The sequence below is a fragment of the Phyllostomus discolor genome, chromosome 5, assembly GCF_004126475.2.
Source record: "Phyllostomus discolor isolate MPI-MPIP mPhyDis1 chromosome 5, mPhyDis1.pri.v3, whole genome shotgun sequence".
Taxonomy (NCBI): Eukaryota; Metazoa; Chordata; class Mammalia; order Chiroptera; family Phyllostomidae; genus Phyllostomus; species Phyllostomus discolor.
In genome coordinates this window covers 123750955-123769165 of record NC_040907.2, presented here as the reverse complement: position 1 = coordinate 123769165, position 18211 = coordinate 123750955, and the positions used below count along the sequence as shown (strand labels likewise).

Below are 18211 nucleotides of genomic sequence, written 5' to 3'. Positions count from 1 at the left end.
TATCACCTTGGGCATTAGGATTTCAACATATGAATTTGGGGGGATGCAAACATTCAGACCATAGTACTTTTTATTATATAGCACTTAATGCTTAGTTGTTGAAAAACAGTTATTTTGATTTTTCAAAAAATTTATTAGAGCCATGCCCTGACCGATGTTGCTCAGTGGATTGAGTGCTGGCCTGCAAACCAAAGGGCCACTGGTTCAATTCCCAGTCGGCACATACCTGGGTTGCAGGCCAGGTACTCAGTAAGATGCGTGTGACAGGCAACCAAACATTGATGTTTCTCTCCCTCTCTTTCTCCTTCTGTTCCCCTCTCTCTAAAAATAAATAAATAAATAGATAAATAAATCATTTTAAAAAATTACTAGAGCCCTAAATTTCCCTATGTATGCTTTCCCATCTCTTTGGAACTCTTTGACTTTATATCTTGTTTCCCTCAAAATTTCTCTTCCTTCCTTAAGGAGGAAGGAAGCATGTCAAAAGCATGCTTCTGCCACACCCCCCAAGCCTGTGTGAGATGCACTCTATAAAAAGCCTGGGTGCTGATGGACAGGTCCAAAAGAAGCAGCTGGTTAGCTAATTAGCGCTGTTACTCTTCCTTCCCAGGCAACATAGGTACATCCTAACAACTCTGGATTTAATAACTCTTATCTCCTACAGTCTAATCTCCACACTGAGAGTGCTTCTTTTAAAATGTAAGTTAAATCATTTCACTTTTCTCTTCAAACTCTCCTATAATATCCCATCCCTCTCAGAATTTTTTTTTCAAAAGTGTCACAATGGCTCTGTAAGAGCTGTGACATGTAAGGCCCTATGTGATCTGGCTGCTCTTTGACCGCGTCTCTGACCACCACACTTTGAGCTAGCCTTTCCTCAAACCTGCCGGGCACATGTCCTCTCTAGGGTCTTTGTATTTGTTGGGGTTTTTCCCTGCCTACAAATCTCTTCCCACAGACACTCACTTTGCTTTCCTTTTTATTTCCTGTATGGCCTTTGCTCAAATATCACTTTATCCATGGAGCTGACCACACTATATAAAATAGCAAAATCCTTCCTCCTCTTATCTTGCTTTATTTTTCTTCCTAGCACTTACAACCACCTGACACATTGTATATTCACTTGTTTGGTTATTTGTTTTCTCCTCTAGAATAATTACACAAGGACAGAAGTTTTCATGTTTTGTTTTCTGCGATATCCTGCACCTATAACAATCCCAGGCACATTGGGTATCCATTCAATATATGTTGACTGGATGGCCTTCAAAACTGTCTTCTCATAGAAGCAAGTTATTTTCGTAGTGAGAAGAGAAGAGAACAGCATTAAAGTACTTCTGCCGGACAACTGCTTTCAGCTAGGTGGAATCCTCTTGTCCTGGTTGGTCAAGGGATGCGTTCTGTCTTACTTCAAACACATTTAGACACAGTCTTGTCCGTTTAAACTGGCAGAGTTTCATGAAATGTTCGAGTTGGTTCTAAAGCGGGCAGACAGGTTTTTCCGTTCAGTGGCAAGCCACAGGCATCTCTCAGCACAACTGGCGCAAGCGCCCTAAGACGGCGGGTGGGGGGGGGGGGGGTGCAAGAGAAAGCCCTGCCACAAGAAGTGGAACTATGGGCTGGGACACCCTGCTGCCATGTAAGATAGACCCCGAGTGGACACGGTCCGTGTGTGGGGAGGCGACAGGAAGTACTGAGCCTTGAGGCTGGATGAGGGCAACTTCTCCTGGGGTTCGGGGCGCTGCACGCACAGAACCGGGATTACTGATGTCTACAACACACCCAGCAAAGGACTGGTCCGCACCGAGACCCTGGTAACGAGCTGCACGGGGCTCACCAACAGCGGTACGAGTCCCACTATGCGCTGCCCCTGGGCCGCAAGACAGAGGCCAAGCTGACTCCTAAGGGGGAAGAGATTTTAACAAAAAATGATCAAAGAAAATTCAGAAGAAATATGATGAAGGGAAAAAGAACGCCACAATCAGCCGCCTTCTCGAGAACCAGTTCCAGCAGGGCAAGCTTCTTGCATGGCTCGCCTCAAGGCCAGGCCGGTGTGGCCACGCAGGTGGCTCTGTGCTAGGGGCCTAGGGGCTGCAGTTCTAGCTGAGGAAAACCAAGGCCCGGAAAGGCAGAGAAATCCTCCTCCCTCCTTTCCTAAAAGCTTATGTGAAAAAGGTGTTTATTTTTTGGGAAAAAAAAAAGTGGGCAGAGAGAGAATTAAAGATACAGAAAGGTTGAAAGGTGTCTCATTTCTGGCCTCAAACTCCTCCCCTTCCCCCACAAAATACGCTCTGTGTATAATTGGTTTAATGATTTTATTTTATCTTATTCAAAAAATGGATCTAATGCTACTCGGCCTTCTCCAAATACACAATAGTTCTCCTGGTAATGGATTTAGAAGATCCTAGATCAGGCTTTTGACAACCATATTGTCTGTGCCACTGGAGGGTTTAGCAGATCACATAAACCTTGAACTACATTTCCCAGAGGGCATGCCCAGGAGGATTCTGGGAAGTGTGGCCGAGTCCCTCTGGTCAAGGGAAGACCCACTTCCCAGGAACGTTAGGAGTTTCCTGGTGTTTGCTGATTATTGAGGCCTACAACGGCACCCACCTCCAACAGAATTTAGAGTGAGTACAACTGGACAGAAAACTGTTCAGGTTCTAAGTGCAGGAGGCATTTTATGAGAAAGTATAAGCAGAACTTGAAAAAAAAAAACCCTCTTAGTTACAGCATTTTGCAGTTCCAGCTTAGCCCCTTTTCCTTCTTGCAGAAACCAGGGAATGACCACAGTTTTGCATCATAATTTGTGGAATTATCTTATTAACCACAGCTAATGACTTTCTGGTACTTTTTTGGAGAGTCACTTGGAAATGGGATTGCTAACTTCTCTGCATTGTGCCTGAGTTACTTTTGAATTAAGGGAGGAAAAATTAGTTTTTAGAAAGTAAACCATAAAGCTGGTTAATGAGATCTTGAAATCTGTATCCCAGTGGCCTCTCAGTTTTGTGTATTTCCCCTCCCATTCTGGTCTGCTGCAATGAAAAGACAGACCCTTTGCAGAGGGCTCTCTAGAATACTGCCAGCCCAGCTGCTTGGTAGACATAACCAGGGAGATTCAAGATGGGCTTTTTTGTCATGCTGTAGTGTTTTACAAATTAATCTTTCTTCTGTTAAGATGAACAGGATGAGAAGTATGTGAACCATTCATGACGGGGGTCAGAGAAATTGTGAATCTTAAGGGATTTGCCTCATAATTTAATAGTTTTCAGTAAAAGCAATATTACCTTTCATCTCTATCAGTCTTTGCACTTTTTAAAAACATAAATAATAAAATGAATGTTAGAAAATGCTTTCTCATATATTTATTAAAACATAAGCTTTGGAGCCAGATAGCCTTGGGTTTGACTCTGCTACTCTGAAGGATTGTGGTCTCAGACTGGTTAACTTCTCAAAGCTTTATCTTCTTGTAAAATGGAATAAATTCATTCACTCATTCATGTATTAATATATTGTTTTTTACACTGTGCCAGCTGTTGTAGATAGGGAAGACACAATCCTCACCTTTAAGGATTTTACAATTGAGCAGACCTGAGAAGTAGGTATGCAAAACCTGACGTAGTGGTGATACACTGAGGTCCTAATTATCTCCTTCCCTCCCCAGTGAGAAGTGAGACCAAAACCAAGCTCTGACAAGCTAGGTGATAGCCCCAGGTCACAAGTTCAGTCTGTGGGGGAGCCAGGACTAAAAAGACCAGAGTCTGTCCAGTGCTTAAGTCCCTGTTCTTCCTTGCTTTGGAGACTTGCATTTGTACTGTAAACAGAATAGGCAGGCCTAAGGTTGTCATCTAAAGGAAAACAATGGTGCCGGTATTTTCTGCCAAATGTGTTTTGTAAATAGTGAACTTTGTCTTCAGTGTGCCGCCAGGCATTAAAACACAACGGTTCAAACAATGACAACTATTCTGTTTGTGAAGTGGCCTTTGAGCAAAAAGATGTGAGTATGGTGGTACGTTGACCAAATCTGAGCTAAGCCTGTGGACCAATACACTTTGAGTTAGGCATCACACTGAAGATCCCAAAAGATAGTAAAAAATCACCAATAGTTCAGGAAAAAGTAGCAAATTTTCACTCTACTAGATTTCTGAATAGTATAGGGCTATAAGAAATTATATTTTCATTCTAAAATCTCACATATCTTCTTGACTGTTAAAAGAGCCTCTTTTTTTTTGTACTGAGGTTCGATCTGAATGACTGTTTCAAAGAGAAGAACAATACGCAGAGCAGCTGGTTCCTGTAGTGCATGTTGGTGATCAAATTGTAGAATGTGCTGTAAATGTACTATATTTTTAACTTTATTTTTTTTTTTTGCTTACACTATCACAAATGTCCCCATTTTCCCCAGCTTTGCCCCCCACCCCAGGTCCCCTTCCTTCTGCCCATCACTACAATGTTGTCTGTCTTCGTGGGTTATGCATGTATGTCCTTTGGCTAATCCCTTGACATTCTGTGATCCAGTCCCCACCAACCCCTCCCCTCTGACAGCTGTCAGTATGCTCCATGTGTCCATGTCTCTGTTTCTATTTTGCTCATCAGTTTATTTTGTTCATTAGATTCTACATGTAAGTGAGATCATATATTTGTCTTTCACTAACTGGCTATAATATTTTAAAAATTAGAATGGTCAAAAGGAGAGTAAAACCACAATTAATAAATGAGCACAGGACATCAGATGTTTTCAAAAGGGGAACAAGGACTATTAAATCTGAAAACACTTTCAATCTCTACAGTGATCAAAGAAATAGAAAAGTTCTCTTAAACTATATGTTAGTGAATCTTTTAAGTGTGACAGTGTGTAGAAAGAGCCATTGATTTTACTTTTCATTTTTTTTAAAGATTTTATTTATTTATTTTTAGAGACGGGTAAGGGAGGGAGAAAGACAGGGTAAGGGAGAGGAACATGGATGTGGGAAAGAAATATCAGTCCTTTGCCTCTTATGCACCCCTAACTGGAGACCTGTCCTGCAACCCAGGTATGTGCCCTGACTGGGAATCAAACCAGCTACCCTTTGGTTTATGGGACAATGCCCAAACCACTATGCCATGCCAGTCAGGGCAGTGCCATTGATTTTAAAATAAATTTTATCCTAGTAATTCTACTTTGGGTAATAGCTTAAAAAATAACTTGAATATATCAGCACAGAGGTATTCAGGTGGCATCTCTGATACTTTAAAATCAGAGCAACCTAAAATGTCTAAAGTCAGTATGAGTATGCTTGAATTATGTAGCCAAAAAATTATGAAGTTTCTATAAAAACGTAGAAGACTGCTTATACATGTCTCGTGAAAGCAAGTTGAAAAAATATGTCCTCTGATTATAAATATGTAAAAATGGTATGAGTAAAAGTCTAGAAAATACATATTCAATAGAAGTTCTTTTTATGTGGTAATATAATGGGTGCTCTCACAATTTTGTGTTCCAGATGTCCTGTAATGTAGCTATATTAATTTTGTAACTTACCTAAAGAGAAAAATACAGTAAAAACTGAATTTTATGAAAATCGTTTTCTCTTCTTTGACTTTTAAATAGACTCTGCACTGCTTTTATATAAGATGATATAAAAATATACGAGGGACCATTCAGAAAAGGAATTAGACTTAATCTTCTAGGCTTATGACTATACCAACAAAGGTACAATTCTCAGTTTAAATAATTCTGGTTTTGCTCTTGATTATTGATATTTTTTAAAACTACATTAAGAATTTCATCATGTTCTCTTTGTCTTTCTTTTTTTTAACTTTTTTTTTTTTTAATTTTTGAGAGAGGGGAAGGGAGGGAAAAAGAGAGGGAGAGAAACATCAATGTGTGGTTGCCTCTTGCACACTCCCTACTGGGGACCTGGCCTGCAACTCAGGCATGTGCCCAGATTGGGAATCGAACTTGAGACACTTTGGTTCGCACATCACTCCACTGAGCCACACCAGCCAGGGCTCTTTGTTTTCTTTTTTTTTTTTTTAAGTTAAATTTATTAGGATGACATTGGTTAATAAGATCATATGGGTTTCAAGCACACATTTCTGTGATACATGCCCATGTTTTCTACAAGTTCTGCAACCCCCATCCCGTGAGTTAGCAGGTTACAGTGCTTCACAAGGGGTAGTATTCAGTAGCAGAAACCAGGCAAAGCATCAGGCAATCAAGCGCAGTGGGCCGCACAGGTCGTCGTAGTCATAACTACAACCAAACAGCTCTTACAGTTTTCAGGATTCATAACTTGGGACCATCCCAAAGGCATTTGTTCTGGCTCCCAGGGAATGTGATGAGGAAACAATGGCCTGGAAATAGCCTCGCTGTGCGGTTAGTCCTAGGAATGACCCCTTATTATACTTTATTTTATTGTAATAGGAGTATGTACACACGGTTAATTGGATTGGAAGTACAGAAATGTATGAAGTAAAAATTACTGGTACCCTTTTCAATCTATTTCCATCCTGCTCTGCCAAATTAGTCACTGTTAATGGTTTGGTATGTGTACTTCTAGTCACTTAAAAATACAAATATTGAATAAATATGTATCTAATTTATGTATTCTTGTATGTGTATATATATGTTCTTTTCATCCTAAACTGAGATTTTTTTCATTGCTTTTTTTTTTCTTTTTAGATAGGGAGAGAGGAAGAGAGAGGGAGAAACGTTGATGTGAGAGAGAAGCATTCATTGGTTGCTTCCTGCACGCACCCAGACTAGGAATTGTACATGCTCAGACTGGGGATCGAACTTGCAGCCTAGGTATGTGCCCTGACCAGAAATTGAACCTGCAACCTTTCTGTTTCTTGATGACAACCTAACCAACTGAGTCACACTGGCCAGGGAAATATATGTTCTTTTCTTTATAAATTAATTAGATCAGATTAAACCAACCAAAAATTACTTTCTCTTAATATATTCTGAATATCTTTCCTGCTTATTACACATACATTTTTCTACTGTTATTTTCTATTTATTTTTTAACAGTTGTGTATTATTCCCTTTTATCATAACTTTCATTTAACTTTCCTGTACATATCCTTTCCTTCTTAGGATAAATTCCTAGAAGTGGAATTGCTAGGTGAAAGGAGTGTTTATTACATTCTCAGAGATATATATGAGGAAGAAATGTTGACTGTAAATACATTTCTTCCAGTATATCACATAAGTCTAATCACTGTTAATACTGTGCTGGGATGCCGTGTAACCTGTGTATCACATACTGCCTTCTGTGAAATCATTTGTTTTCTTTCTCCTGCTGGAGTCACTTGAGAGCAGGCTTTTCACCCTGTATGTTTTTGCATTCCTTAAGGGCCTTTGCATAAAGTCAGGCTCTGTGAATACTTTATTGAATGTCATTTGCTAAATATAATTTACCTTTGGCTAGGACCAACGTAGCCAAAACTGCCCAAAGATTAGTCATATGTCTTTCATAATTATGCCACCAAGGAGGCCCAAAATTTAGATGTCCCTTGGTGGTTTAGTGTTAAAGTGTGTTTCCCTTGGGCACAGTTAAAAGGGTGGCTGGTTATTTATTTAACTGTGCCAATTTTCTCATTTCAGGGGCACTTTTTGACATTTGTATTGCTAATATGAAATGTACTTTTCATGGCAAATAAAATACTTATATACAATTTAAAAGGAATCACCTTCAGCAAAATACATTCTAAAGATAATAGCATGTTTTCTCTCACAATCAAATAAAAAAATACCTTAGATCCATGTAGATTTGCATAGCTATCTTTTGAAATATTTTTCTAATGGCTGTGATTTTATATTTTTCCTATCTACTTCATATTCAGAGGGACTTTGGTTTTCAGGTATTCTGAGAAATGTGGCCCCATTACTCTGAGACACTCCTGGATTTACCTGGTCTATTAGAGTAATGCTAGCTGCAGTAGCAAACTTTGAAACTTCAGTGACTTACTATAGTAGAAGTTTATTTCTCACTCACAACTTGTCTAAGGTTGGGGGATTTTTGGTTGGTGGGTGGCTCTTCTCCATGTAGTAACTCAAGGTTCTCCATCTAATGGTTCTGCCATCTAGAGTCTTAGCAGAAGGGGAGTAGGAGGATGAAGAGGCATAGCCACTTCTGAACCGCTTCAGCCTGGAAGAGAGAAACATGACTCCACTCACAATCCATTGTTAAGACAGTTTTGGCCCTGTGTATGTACAAGGGAGGAGAGAAATGGGGGCCTTGGTTCAGCAACTACCTCCTGGCAACAGATCCACGATATGGAAGGACAAGCGCACGTTACTTTTGTGCACTTAGCTGACTCTCCTAACCACACACTAGGTGGGCAGAACAGGTTCTGATTCTGTCCTTTAGGAAAGAGGCATTGCAAAGTTAAAATCTCATAGCTAGTTTGTGGTAGAAATGCAATTTAGAAGCCAGATCACCTGACTCCTATTCAGTTTCTCTTAATATTAAAAAGTAATACTATTCTGGCTTAAAGTATAACCTTCTTGGTGATTCATTACTTTAAATTGCATACTGTGATCCTTTTTTTTTTTAACTCTTTCCTCTAAGGACCTGACAATGTCTCTGTACTGTGGGACTGCTTGCAGGCGAAAATCTTTTTGGTGCTACAGGCTGCTGTCAACGTACGTCACCAAGACCCGGTGAGTTTTGACCAATCTGAGCTCTGATTATTCAAATGTCAGCCCATTAAATTATAAAAAATCTCAAAATCCTATATTGAGGACTAAGGTTGTATGATTTAAGATTTATGTATAAGGATGTTCACTGAAAGTTGTTTGTAATTGGAAAAGTTTTAAATAAATTTCCAGTAATATCTAAAATAGCTGACATGCTTCAATGTAAGTTCTATTAAGATAGGATTGGTGTCTTTTCCATCGACACCCCTGGTGCATAAGACAGTACCCGGCACATGGTGGGCACTGAAGCGTTGTCGCATGACGAGTGAACAGGTAGAGAGAAATTAAACTATGTCACACCCATATGATGGAATGAATTAAAAACTATACTGAATAATAGTTCATGAAGTTTCTTGAGAATAATGTAAATAACTCCAGTTCTGATACCCACTGCCACCAAAGAATGAAACACCTGTGAAAAGTGGACTAGAAAACATAAATCTGTACCAGTATTGGAAAATGGTAAATGACTTCTTTGTCACAGCCTGGGCACATTTGATATCTGTGAACTTGAAATCACTAGCCTGCTCTCATACAGTTTGGGAGTTTAAATTTGTATCATCCATGTGGTGCAGTCCAAAAATCCCCTACGGAAGAAAAGAATTTAAGTAGTGGCCCTAAACTAATAATACCCCAGGCACACTGCAGAAGTAAGTGTAAAACTCCTCTGGAGGGAACACTCACGACCAAGGCTTCCCACGTGGAATGCTCTGCCAAATATGAGTGCCAGTCTGAAGTGTAAAGGCACAGAAGCATGCAGCCTGACATGAGCAGGGGGAGAACACAACAGAATTGCAATGTTTGTTTCTGATATTGTTGGGCACTTATGTTATTTGCAGTTCTCAGGGTGAGACTCTGAGAACAATAACAGAATTATTGAATAGTCTAAAAATGAGTGTTAAAGTGATTAAGTATATTTAAAAATGAATCAGAAGTCATGAGAAAAAAAATAAAGTTCTATTAATAAGGAATGTGGTGTAAAAATGTTAATATGTTTAAGAAAAAAGGCTACAAATTAGTAGGTATTCTAAATAGACCTATGTATGTATACATGCCTAATAGTAATAAATAGTTTGGAGAATTCCAAAGTGTAAACAGTGATCATCTCTGAGTTGTGGGATTCTTAATGATTTCCTTTTGTGAAAAAAATTGATAACTGTATTTCCTGATTTTTATAGAATCTCCTGAAAATTATAGAATTTCCTGATTTTTATTTTTTACTTTTATAATATAAAAAACAGTTTAAGTTTGATCTTCATTTTATGGTTTCCATGCTATTATAACTAAAGGGGAGAAGTGAATTTTTAAAAATGGTGTTTCTGATCCAGAAGAATATAAAACTTTTTTTAATCTCAGTTCCAGTTCCAATGAGGCCCCAGGTTTAAGACCTTAACCTCCGTGTTTTGTTTTTCTAGGGTCATTAGGGCAAAGTACGGGCTGTAACCACTCTTTCTGTTCTTTTATGAAGGCGGCGTGTTTGTTCTATTGTTTATATTTGGGAACTTCTCAGTGGCACTTGTCTCTCCTTTGACACATGCATTGAGTCTTTGCCCCAGGAGGCTGCAGTCCCTCATGATAAGTTTAAAAATATCAGTGGTATTAAAATCTCAGGTTTCCTTTGTCTTCTGTCCACAAAGAGATCTTTGTAAACCCTTTTATCACACAGTCAACAATAGGTTTCTAAGGACATTGCTGAGGTGTGTTTATCATTTTGCTTCGTAGTTTTATGTTGAGGCAACTTTGCCTGCCAGTGTTAAAAAGCACGCAGATCCTACAGAACTTATCTGTAAACCTGGTTTCCTGCTTAAGTGACAAATTATGTTGTACACCCAAGAGTCTGTTCTAGGGCTTTCCACAGGCAAAAACAGTTATCTCTAAGGCCTGGAAAGAGAATCTACATTCAGTCTCCCCCACTCCCCACATCACAGGAAAGCTGACTGGATTCCCAATGCTCTTAAAAGGATAGACATAAGCCATCCTTAATGAAGACACTGGAAAAGCCTAGGACATGTGCCAGTACGATTTCTTTTATAATAGAAGCTCATTATATGATGCTCTCTTTTCCACATTTTTATTTTGGCTACTGAAAATGTTACTCTTACTAAATAAGTCAAGTAATAGCTTCCCTTTCCCATCAGTGGTCCCTTCAGTAAAGATGAGGAACAAATGGTGTTCACTTGGGGGACTAGATAGTTGAGAGAAACTTGCATTGAAAATGAAACTTGCTCTTTATCGTCCCTAGATTGAATGAGAGTTACTGAAGGTATATTGTTTACTCTTTGCCTGCAATAGTGAAGTCTGTATCCACCTGTAGGTATTCTGTGGAAAATAAAAATAAATTGATGTTTCATCACTGTACTTGTTTTCCTTTCAATCCACTGCGGTAAATTCTTGCCTCATAGTGCAATATTGGCAAAGTACCTTGAGGTTCAATTCAGTAAATATTTATTACCCTTGAAGCTCAATTCAATAAATATTTATGGAATTGAGCTATTCAATATGCTAAATACTGGAGATACAGAAGTAAGGCAGACCCTGCCCTTAAGGAGATCATAATCTTTCGGGGAGACAGACAAATTAACAGCTAGTACAACAGAAGGGCAAGCACAGAAGTACTGGCCAGGTATATAGCAGGACTAGGAGAAGCTGATTGCCTGCAGCCACCTCAGATCCTTCAGAGAGCAATGTGGGGTATACGTAAGAGGAAATAACTGTGGTAGGAGAGGGATGCAGGATCAGGATTCTCAAAGGTGAATGCTGTGCAAGTAAATGAATGTGGCTTCATAATGCTTTATTTCCAAAACACAGGTATTTATTTGAACTGAAGGAAGATGATGATGCATGTAAAAAAGCCCAGCAGACAGGAGCATTTTACCTCTTTCATAACCTGGCTCCTTTGCTTCAGAAATCAGAACATCAATACCTGCTGCCCCAGTATAGCCTAGTAGGTAAGCCCCAAGTAGAGTAGACCACTAAGCAGAACTCAGTCCATATTGAATTCCTGAGAAGGATCCTCCAGCTTTAAAGGAAAGGTGTTTTCAAACTGCTTCTGCCAATTAATTACTTAGTGTATAAACCTGTGTTGCCCAGCCAAATCGTATTTGGGGATGGTATGAACCACTACTGCCTTAAACCTGGGGTCGGCAAAACTGCTGTCCATATTGGAACCTGCCACATTTAAAAAAAAAAATTTATTGGAACACAGTCATTTCCAGATTGTCTGAGGCTGCTTTCACACTATAATGACAGAGCAGAGTAGTTGTGATAAAGTTCAAGAGCCTGAAAGATTTGGCCACTCCTGCCTTAGACGTGATTTCCAGCCTCCATGGAGTAGAACACTGTTACACTGGCAAGAATTTGCATTGTGATTTCATTTCTCCTAGAAGGGTCAAAATTAAAGTGAATTAAAGCTAATTTGTTTCTACAGCTCTTTTTTGGGTATATTGGAGATATACCGTTTTTGGAGGTGTCTAAGCTGCTGGGATTTGGTTTTCAAGACACTTTTGGTTTTATATGATGTTGCTATACCCTGACTAACTTTGATATACATTGCCCATTCATTTCCTTCGTGGGCAGATGTTGGAGTATCTAAAAGGGAGCTCCCAGCACTGCAAAAGAATATGAGGATGCCATCAGAAGGCACTAAATATTTAGAGATGTAGCAACATTTTGTTGTATTGTGAACAAATAAATAGGAGTCTTTCATGCCAGGAGGACAGGTTTGCTCCTGAGACAGAGCTCGTCTTCCACAGACTGGGATCTCAGATGCTCATTCTACTTTGGCCCACAGAAGGGGCATAATCCAGAGACCACATTAGACAGTTGATTTGGTCTCTACCATTTTAAATGTGCCTCTTTTTTCAGTCCCATGATAAGTTAACTACCATGGATCTTTTAAACTAGGGGATATACTCCTTTCATGGTAGGGTCAGAGTGATACAGGGTTATGCAGGAAGAATTCCTTCTTTAGTCTGAACTCCTCAGATTGCTGATGAGACAATGGAGGCCTAGAGAGGTTAAGAGATTAGACCAAGTTTATGTAACTAATTAGCTGCAGGGCAGCCACTGAAGCTAGGTGTGCCTACTTCAGGCTGATGTAGATAATTTCCTATAAGATGGCTCAGGTGGTTCAATTAAAGCCCTTGTTTTTCTCTCTTCTTCTTTTATGTTTCTTAGAGTTGGAAAAGCTCCTGGGAAAGCTCGGACAGGATACACAAAGAATAGAAGATTCTGTCCTAATTGGATGCTCCGAACAGCATGAAGCATGGTTTGCTCTGGACCTAGGTCTAACTAACTCCTCTTCCATGAGTGGTACATACATTATTGCTATTGGGAATTCTCAGACTTTGGGTTTTCACATGATAGTAAAATTTCAAAAAAAAGATTTGGGACTAGAGAAGGGTTATCAACTTTCTATTTTTAAGTTAGGGCATAAAAAATAGTACCATCTACTATTGTCATTTAAAAGAAAATAAAGGAATTTTAAAGCCTCTTTCTAAGGCAGGTGGTGGATACAAAGATGTTTATTGTATTATTCTCTACCTTTATACATTTTCTGTCATAAATATTTCATAGGAAATGTTTTAAAATTCATGACATTGTTCTTGTATCTCTTATCAATGCCAGTGGATAAACAGGTCACCTTGAAGTACACTGGGTCTTCAGTGCTGCGTTTGGGGGCCGGTTTGCCACAGCGCGTGGCTCCCATCCGGCCTTTCCTCCCCTTCAGGGTGTGTCCCAATGTCAGGGTGCTGACAGGTTCAGTTCCACCTTTCTTCCAGGGCTAGTGTTTGGCTAGCACAGGTGTTCTCATTGCCCTGAAAAGGAGCTTGGGAAATAGCACTGTGCTGTTTCCCAAATTTGCCTAAATATGAGAATCACCTGGTGCTTGTTAGAAAGATTTCTGGGCCTCACTCGCTAGCTGTTCAGAATTTCCACACAGGGCTTGAGAACCTGTATATATTTTATTTTCCCTAGTTGAGTCTTATTTGACAAGCTAGGGCAACACTGTTCTAACAAGATATATTTGAGAGGGGCCGAGGCAGTTTGACATTTGTTTCATTTCATTCTTTTCTAATTTTCTAGCTTCCCTACAGAAACCAGAAATGGAGGCAGAGCTCAGGGGCTCTTTCATTGAGTTGAGGAAGGCTCTCTTTCGGCTGAATGTGAAGGATGCCTCCTTGCTGTCCACGGTAGATTCTGACTTCTCAGTTCTGTGGGAAATTTAGTAAAACAGTATACAAGGGCAAGTAGTGCATGCATGACATGAGGCCAGTGTAGATTATAGTTCTCCCTACAGACCTTGGCAGGACAATGTGCTATAGGGAGATTGATTCTTCTTTCTTCTGTCCTTGTTTTTGGCAAGATTGCTGTCAGGACCAATACCTGCAGATCTATGGCATCTGTCAGCCTCATAAACATCAGTGACCCACGGCATGTCATGCATCATGTTTTTCGTATGAGAAATTATTTTTTATTGCTTTTATTCATCCTCACAGCTTTACATTTCACTTGCTAAAGTGCTTTTGATTATCTATTTAATTAGAGATATCTCTAAGTAAACATCTTTTATTTGCAAAAATATTCAAACTTTATTGAAGAAGAATACATGTTGGGATGTTCAACTATATTGGAAATGTTTTATTATTTTAGATTCTTATTTATTTTTAGAGAGAAGGGAAGGAGAAAGAGGGAGAGAAATATCAATGTGTGATTGCCTCTCACGCACCCCCAACTGGGGACCTGGCCCGCAACCCAGGCATGTGCTCTGACTGGGAATCAAACCAGTGACCCTTTGGTTCACTGCCCACTCTCAACCCACTGAGCTACACCAGCCAGGGCTGGAAATGTTTTATTTTTAAGCTGGGTCATAAGTACATGGGTGTTTATTATAATGCTTTATATATTACATATATTTTAAATAATTCATAATACATTTAAAATATGCTTTACTTATATTTCAGATGCAAGAGGAATATGTTCAGTAGTTTCCTTATTTGAAAGTTTAATAACCATGTAAAGTAGGTGAACTGGAAGGGCATTGGCATTTCCCTTTGAGCTGTTCCGAATACTAGGCCCCGCACTACTATAGATGAGCCTCATACTCTCTCCAAATGAAACCAAGCCCATCTTTGTATTGCTAGGCTCAGGCCCTCCTCCGCTGGCATGATGCTCATCAGTTCTGCAGCAGAAGTGGGCAGCCCACCAAGAAGAATGTGGCTGGCAGCAAGCGTGTGTGCCCTTCTAATAAGATCATCTATTATCCACAGGTAAGCACAGCATTAAAAGGCCAGTAATCAAGAAGGCTACACACTGCTCTGTCCTGGGGATGGAAGCCAGTACAATTAAAAGGCTTTCTGTGGTGATTCATGCCTTCATCCCATTCACAGGCTCCAAAACCCTAGTTTCCTTCCCCTTTTCCTAGATGGCTCCTGTGGTGATCACTCTGGTGTCAGATGGGACTCGATGCCTTCTTGCCCGCCAGAGTTCCTTCCCCAAGGGAATGTACTCTGCCTTGGCAGGTTTTTGTGATATAGGTAAGTTTAGGGCATGTACAGATGACACTGGAAGACGCAAAACCACACCGATAGTAGTTATTTCTTGTGTTGCTGTCATAGTGCTTGGGGTGTCAAGCACATTCCCTCCTGTTATGTCCAGAAAATGCCTCTGGCATTATAATTTTCCAATATTTTATAGGCAGACTTTCAAACATACAGCATAGTTGAAAGAACTATACAGTGAAAACCCATACACTCTCACCACCTGGACTCTAATTTCCTATACCTACTTTATCACATACCTATCCATTCTTCTATCTACCCATTAACCCATCTTCTTTTCTGATGCATAGATTGCAGATGTCAGTACACCTCTCCCTAAATATTTCAGCATGCATAATATTAACCAGAATTCAGTATTTATTTACAGGTTTTTTCACTCTGTCAGTGTAAAATTTGCAAATGGTAAAATGTGGCATTAGAATTTTATTAAAGCTGATGAGAGCAGTAACCTCTCCCACTGCCACTCTTATTTAGTGTTATGACCATTTTGCATTGTATTGTGTTGGTTTAACTATTGCAGTTCAACACCCAACTCTAGACTTGATTCCTGTTGTACAGACTCAGAGATTTAAGGCTCTCCCACAAGTATTTCAATGATGCTTTGGAGCCAGTTTTGCTCTTTCACAAATGGGCATCTGTATCACCCTTCCTGCTGCAGGGCTGTCCTGAATTAATCTGAGTGCTTGTAGGTGAAACTCTGGAAGAGGCTGTCCGCCGAGAAGTTGCAGAAGAGGTGGGCTTGGAGGTGGAAAGACTGCACTACTCCGCATCCCAGCACTGGCCCTTTCCTAACAGCTCACTCATGATTGCTTGTCATGCAGCTGTGAGTCCTGGACAGACAGAGGTCAGTTCTGAGGCTTCCTGTATGCTGTGATATTTCCTCTGCCTCATTCAAGCTTTTGTCAGTAGCTACTCACTAAGTACCTGTCTAGTCCAACATTGTCTAGATTATACAAAGATGTGTAAGATATGATTTATATCCTTAAGGAATTAGCAATCTTGTAAGGAGAATAATCATCACGGAAACGGGGTGCTAACATGATCTCCATTCTTCCTTGCATATGTCTCAGCCATGAGACAATATATATTTCATCATCAGGACTTAACACAGCATCTGCCATAGATTAAATACATCATGTATCAAATTTAATGGCTTAGTTCGAGATTGATCTTATTGCTCAAGCCAATCAGGATTCTGGGCACAAATAATCAGTATTAATAATTAACAATTGCATAATAATGATTATAGGCCTTCCTTTCTGGTTAAGAGGTACTTAGCTATTGTCTTATCTTGCTCTCCTGTAGCAACCCTGACAGATGGCACTGTGGTTCCTATCTACCACAGTCTGTCTGTTCTGCTTTGGTTTCTATGGAATGAGTACAATTTCATCTTTCTCAGCTTCCCATGATTCATGACTTCCCATGACTACTTTGCCTCTTGCAAAGAGATTCTATGATTTTGAGTATTGTCAGTTACACGTTTATCTTTTAAAAGTAACATTTGTATGTTATAAAATCAACAGAGGCACAAAGAAAAACAGGTACTATTCATAATTTACCCTCTAGATTAACCATTCTTAATATTTTAGTATTTCTACTTCCAGAATATTTAAAAATTTTTTTTACTATTAAAAATTTAACTTTTATCTCTTAATGATGCCTCTTTTGCTCCTGGGCAATATCTAGAGTTGATTACCTCCCAGCCGATGGATCCCAGGTATTACCTTCTAAGATTTCCCAGTTCTAGAACCATTTCTCACCTTTGTCCATAATATTCTAAATTTTGTAGCTCTTAATCTTACATTCTGTTTTTCCTCATGTCTTTCAGATCCAGGTGAACTTGAGAGAACTAGAAGCAGCTGCCTGGTTCAGTCATGATGAGGTGGTCATGGCCTTGAAGAGAAATGACCCATATACTAAACAACAGAATGGGACTTTCCCATTCTGGCTGCCCCCGAAGTTAGCCATTGCCCACCAACTGATTAAGGAGTGGGTGGAAAAACCAACCTGTCCTTCTCTGCCTGCTTAGCTCAGACTAGGCCACCTAGATCCCTCCTCAGTATCTCAGAGGGGCATATCAAGTGTCAGTTGAAAAGGAGAGGTGACAAAATGCCGTATCTAGCCAAACTCATGTTAAGGCAGAGAATAAGGTGAGCCAACAGCGAGACACCTCTCCCAGCAGTGTGAATGAAAGCCGTCCCTACTTACAGAAAATCAGAGGTGCCAGAGCAAGAAGAGAGACTACTGGGATGACGACCGTCAAAGCCAGGGGGAAGGCCGAGGCTTCAGTTTAGATGTAGGCCCTTGTTCACCCATCTTCTCCGAAATCTCAGGTGCAAACAACTGTTGGCGTGTGGCTTGTTAATGCTGGGTTTATAACTGCCAAAATGTGCCTGGTATAATTTTGGTTAAAACTTTTATCTTACTATTTAAAATATATAGCAAATCTCAACCCACTGAGTTACTTTTTATCCTCATAGACTTAAGACAAATAGCACAACATAACAGTTTTGAATTTATGTGCAGGTGATTATTTTGTATATAGTAGTGAAATAAAAGTCATAGTTCTTTAAGTCACTGAAGGGATGAGGAAAGTGGGGGCTAAGGTCTCCCTCAGAGCTCTGCAGTAAGTCAGAGGCAATGCTGTTCTGTTGCGGTCACTGCCTCTCAGTGAGGCATTTAGCTGGGTTTGTGATCCAAGGCTGGGAGGATCACATTGCTGTTCTGGTTTCCTAAGTGTGAAATGACCGCTGCCATTCGCACATCCAGTGCTGTAACTTCAACTAAGGGGTTAGTGAGGGCGAACCATTTCTTGAGTTCTATAGGATAAACTAAACTTAGGATTTCTCATCATTCATATATGCCATTTGTATACCTTGCCATGGGGGAGAATTTGTCTGGAGGAAATAAAATAAATTTGCACTCCTTTGTTCAGATGTATTTTCTGTTTTATGAGTGAAGAAATCGC

At 39.8% G+C, this 18211-nt stretch overlaps 1 protein-coding gene and 1 pseudogene across 6 annotated transcripts; both read left to right on the top strand.

Annotated features, from left to right (window-relative positions):
* Positions 1-783: 783 nt before the first annotated feature.
* LOC114497110 lies at positions 784-2235 on the top strand (annotated as a pseudogene).
* A 288-nt stretch (positions 2236-2523) lies between these two features.
* On the top strand, positions 2524-17695 carry NUDT13 (nudix hydrolase 13). 6 transcript variants are annotated; one of them, XM_028514123.2, is made up of 10 exons: positions 2562-2627; positions 6662-6787; positions 8556-8647; positions 11492-11631; positions 12860-12994; positions 13769-13875; positions 14827-14952; positions 15108-15219; positions 15933-16087; positions 17072-17695. In XM_028514123.2, exons 3-10 carry the CDS (start codon positions 8565-8567, stop codon positions 17270-17272), a joined length of 1059 nt encoding a protein of 352 aa, XP_028369924.1. In that variant the 5' UTR covers positions 2562-2627; positions 6662-6787; positions 8556-8564; the 3' UTR covers positions 17273-17695. The 6 variants fall into 6 exon arrangements, with proteins under 6 accessions (XP_028369926.1, XP_028369927.1, XP_028369928.1 ...); XM_028514125.2 differs by lacking the exon at positions 6662-6787 and having other exon boundaries at positions 2524-2627; positions 8555-8647; XM_028514127.2 differs by lacking the exon at positions 11492-11631 and having other exon boundaries at positions 2553-2627.
* The last annotated feature ends 516 nt before the right edge of the window (positions 17696-18211 follow it).

Bases quoted from the DNA above. Each gene is read 5' to 3' on its own strand.
- NUDT13 (XM_028514125.2), top strand. From the start codon at position 8,565: ATGTCTCTGTACTGTGGGACTGCTTGCAGGCGAAAATCTTTTTGGTGC. The intron at 14,953-15,107 runs GTAAGCACAGCA...CCCTTTTCCTAG, and splicing joins AGATCATCTATTATCCACAG to ATGGCTCCTGTGGTGATCAC. The intron at 16,088-17,071 runs GTCAGTTCTGAG...CATGTCTTTCAG, and splicing joins TGAGTCCTGGACAGACAGAG to ATCCAGGTGAACTTGAGAGA.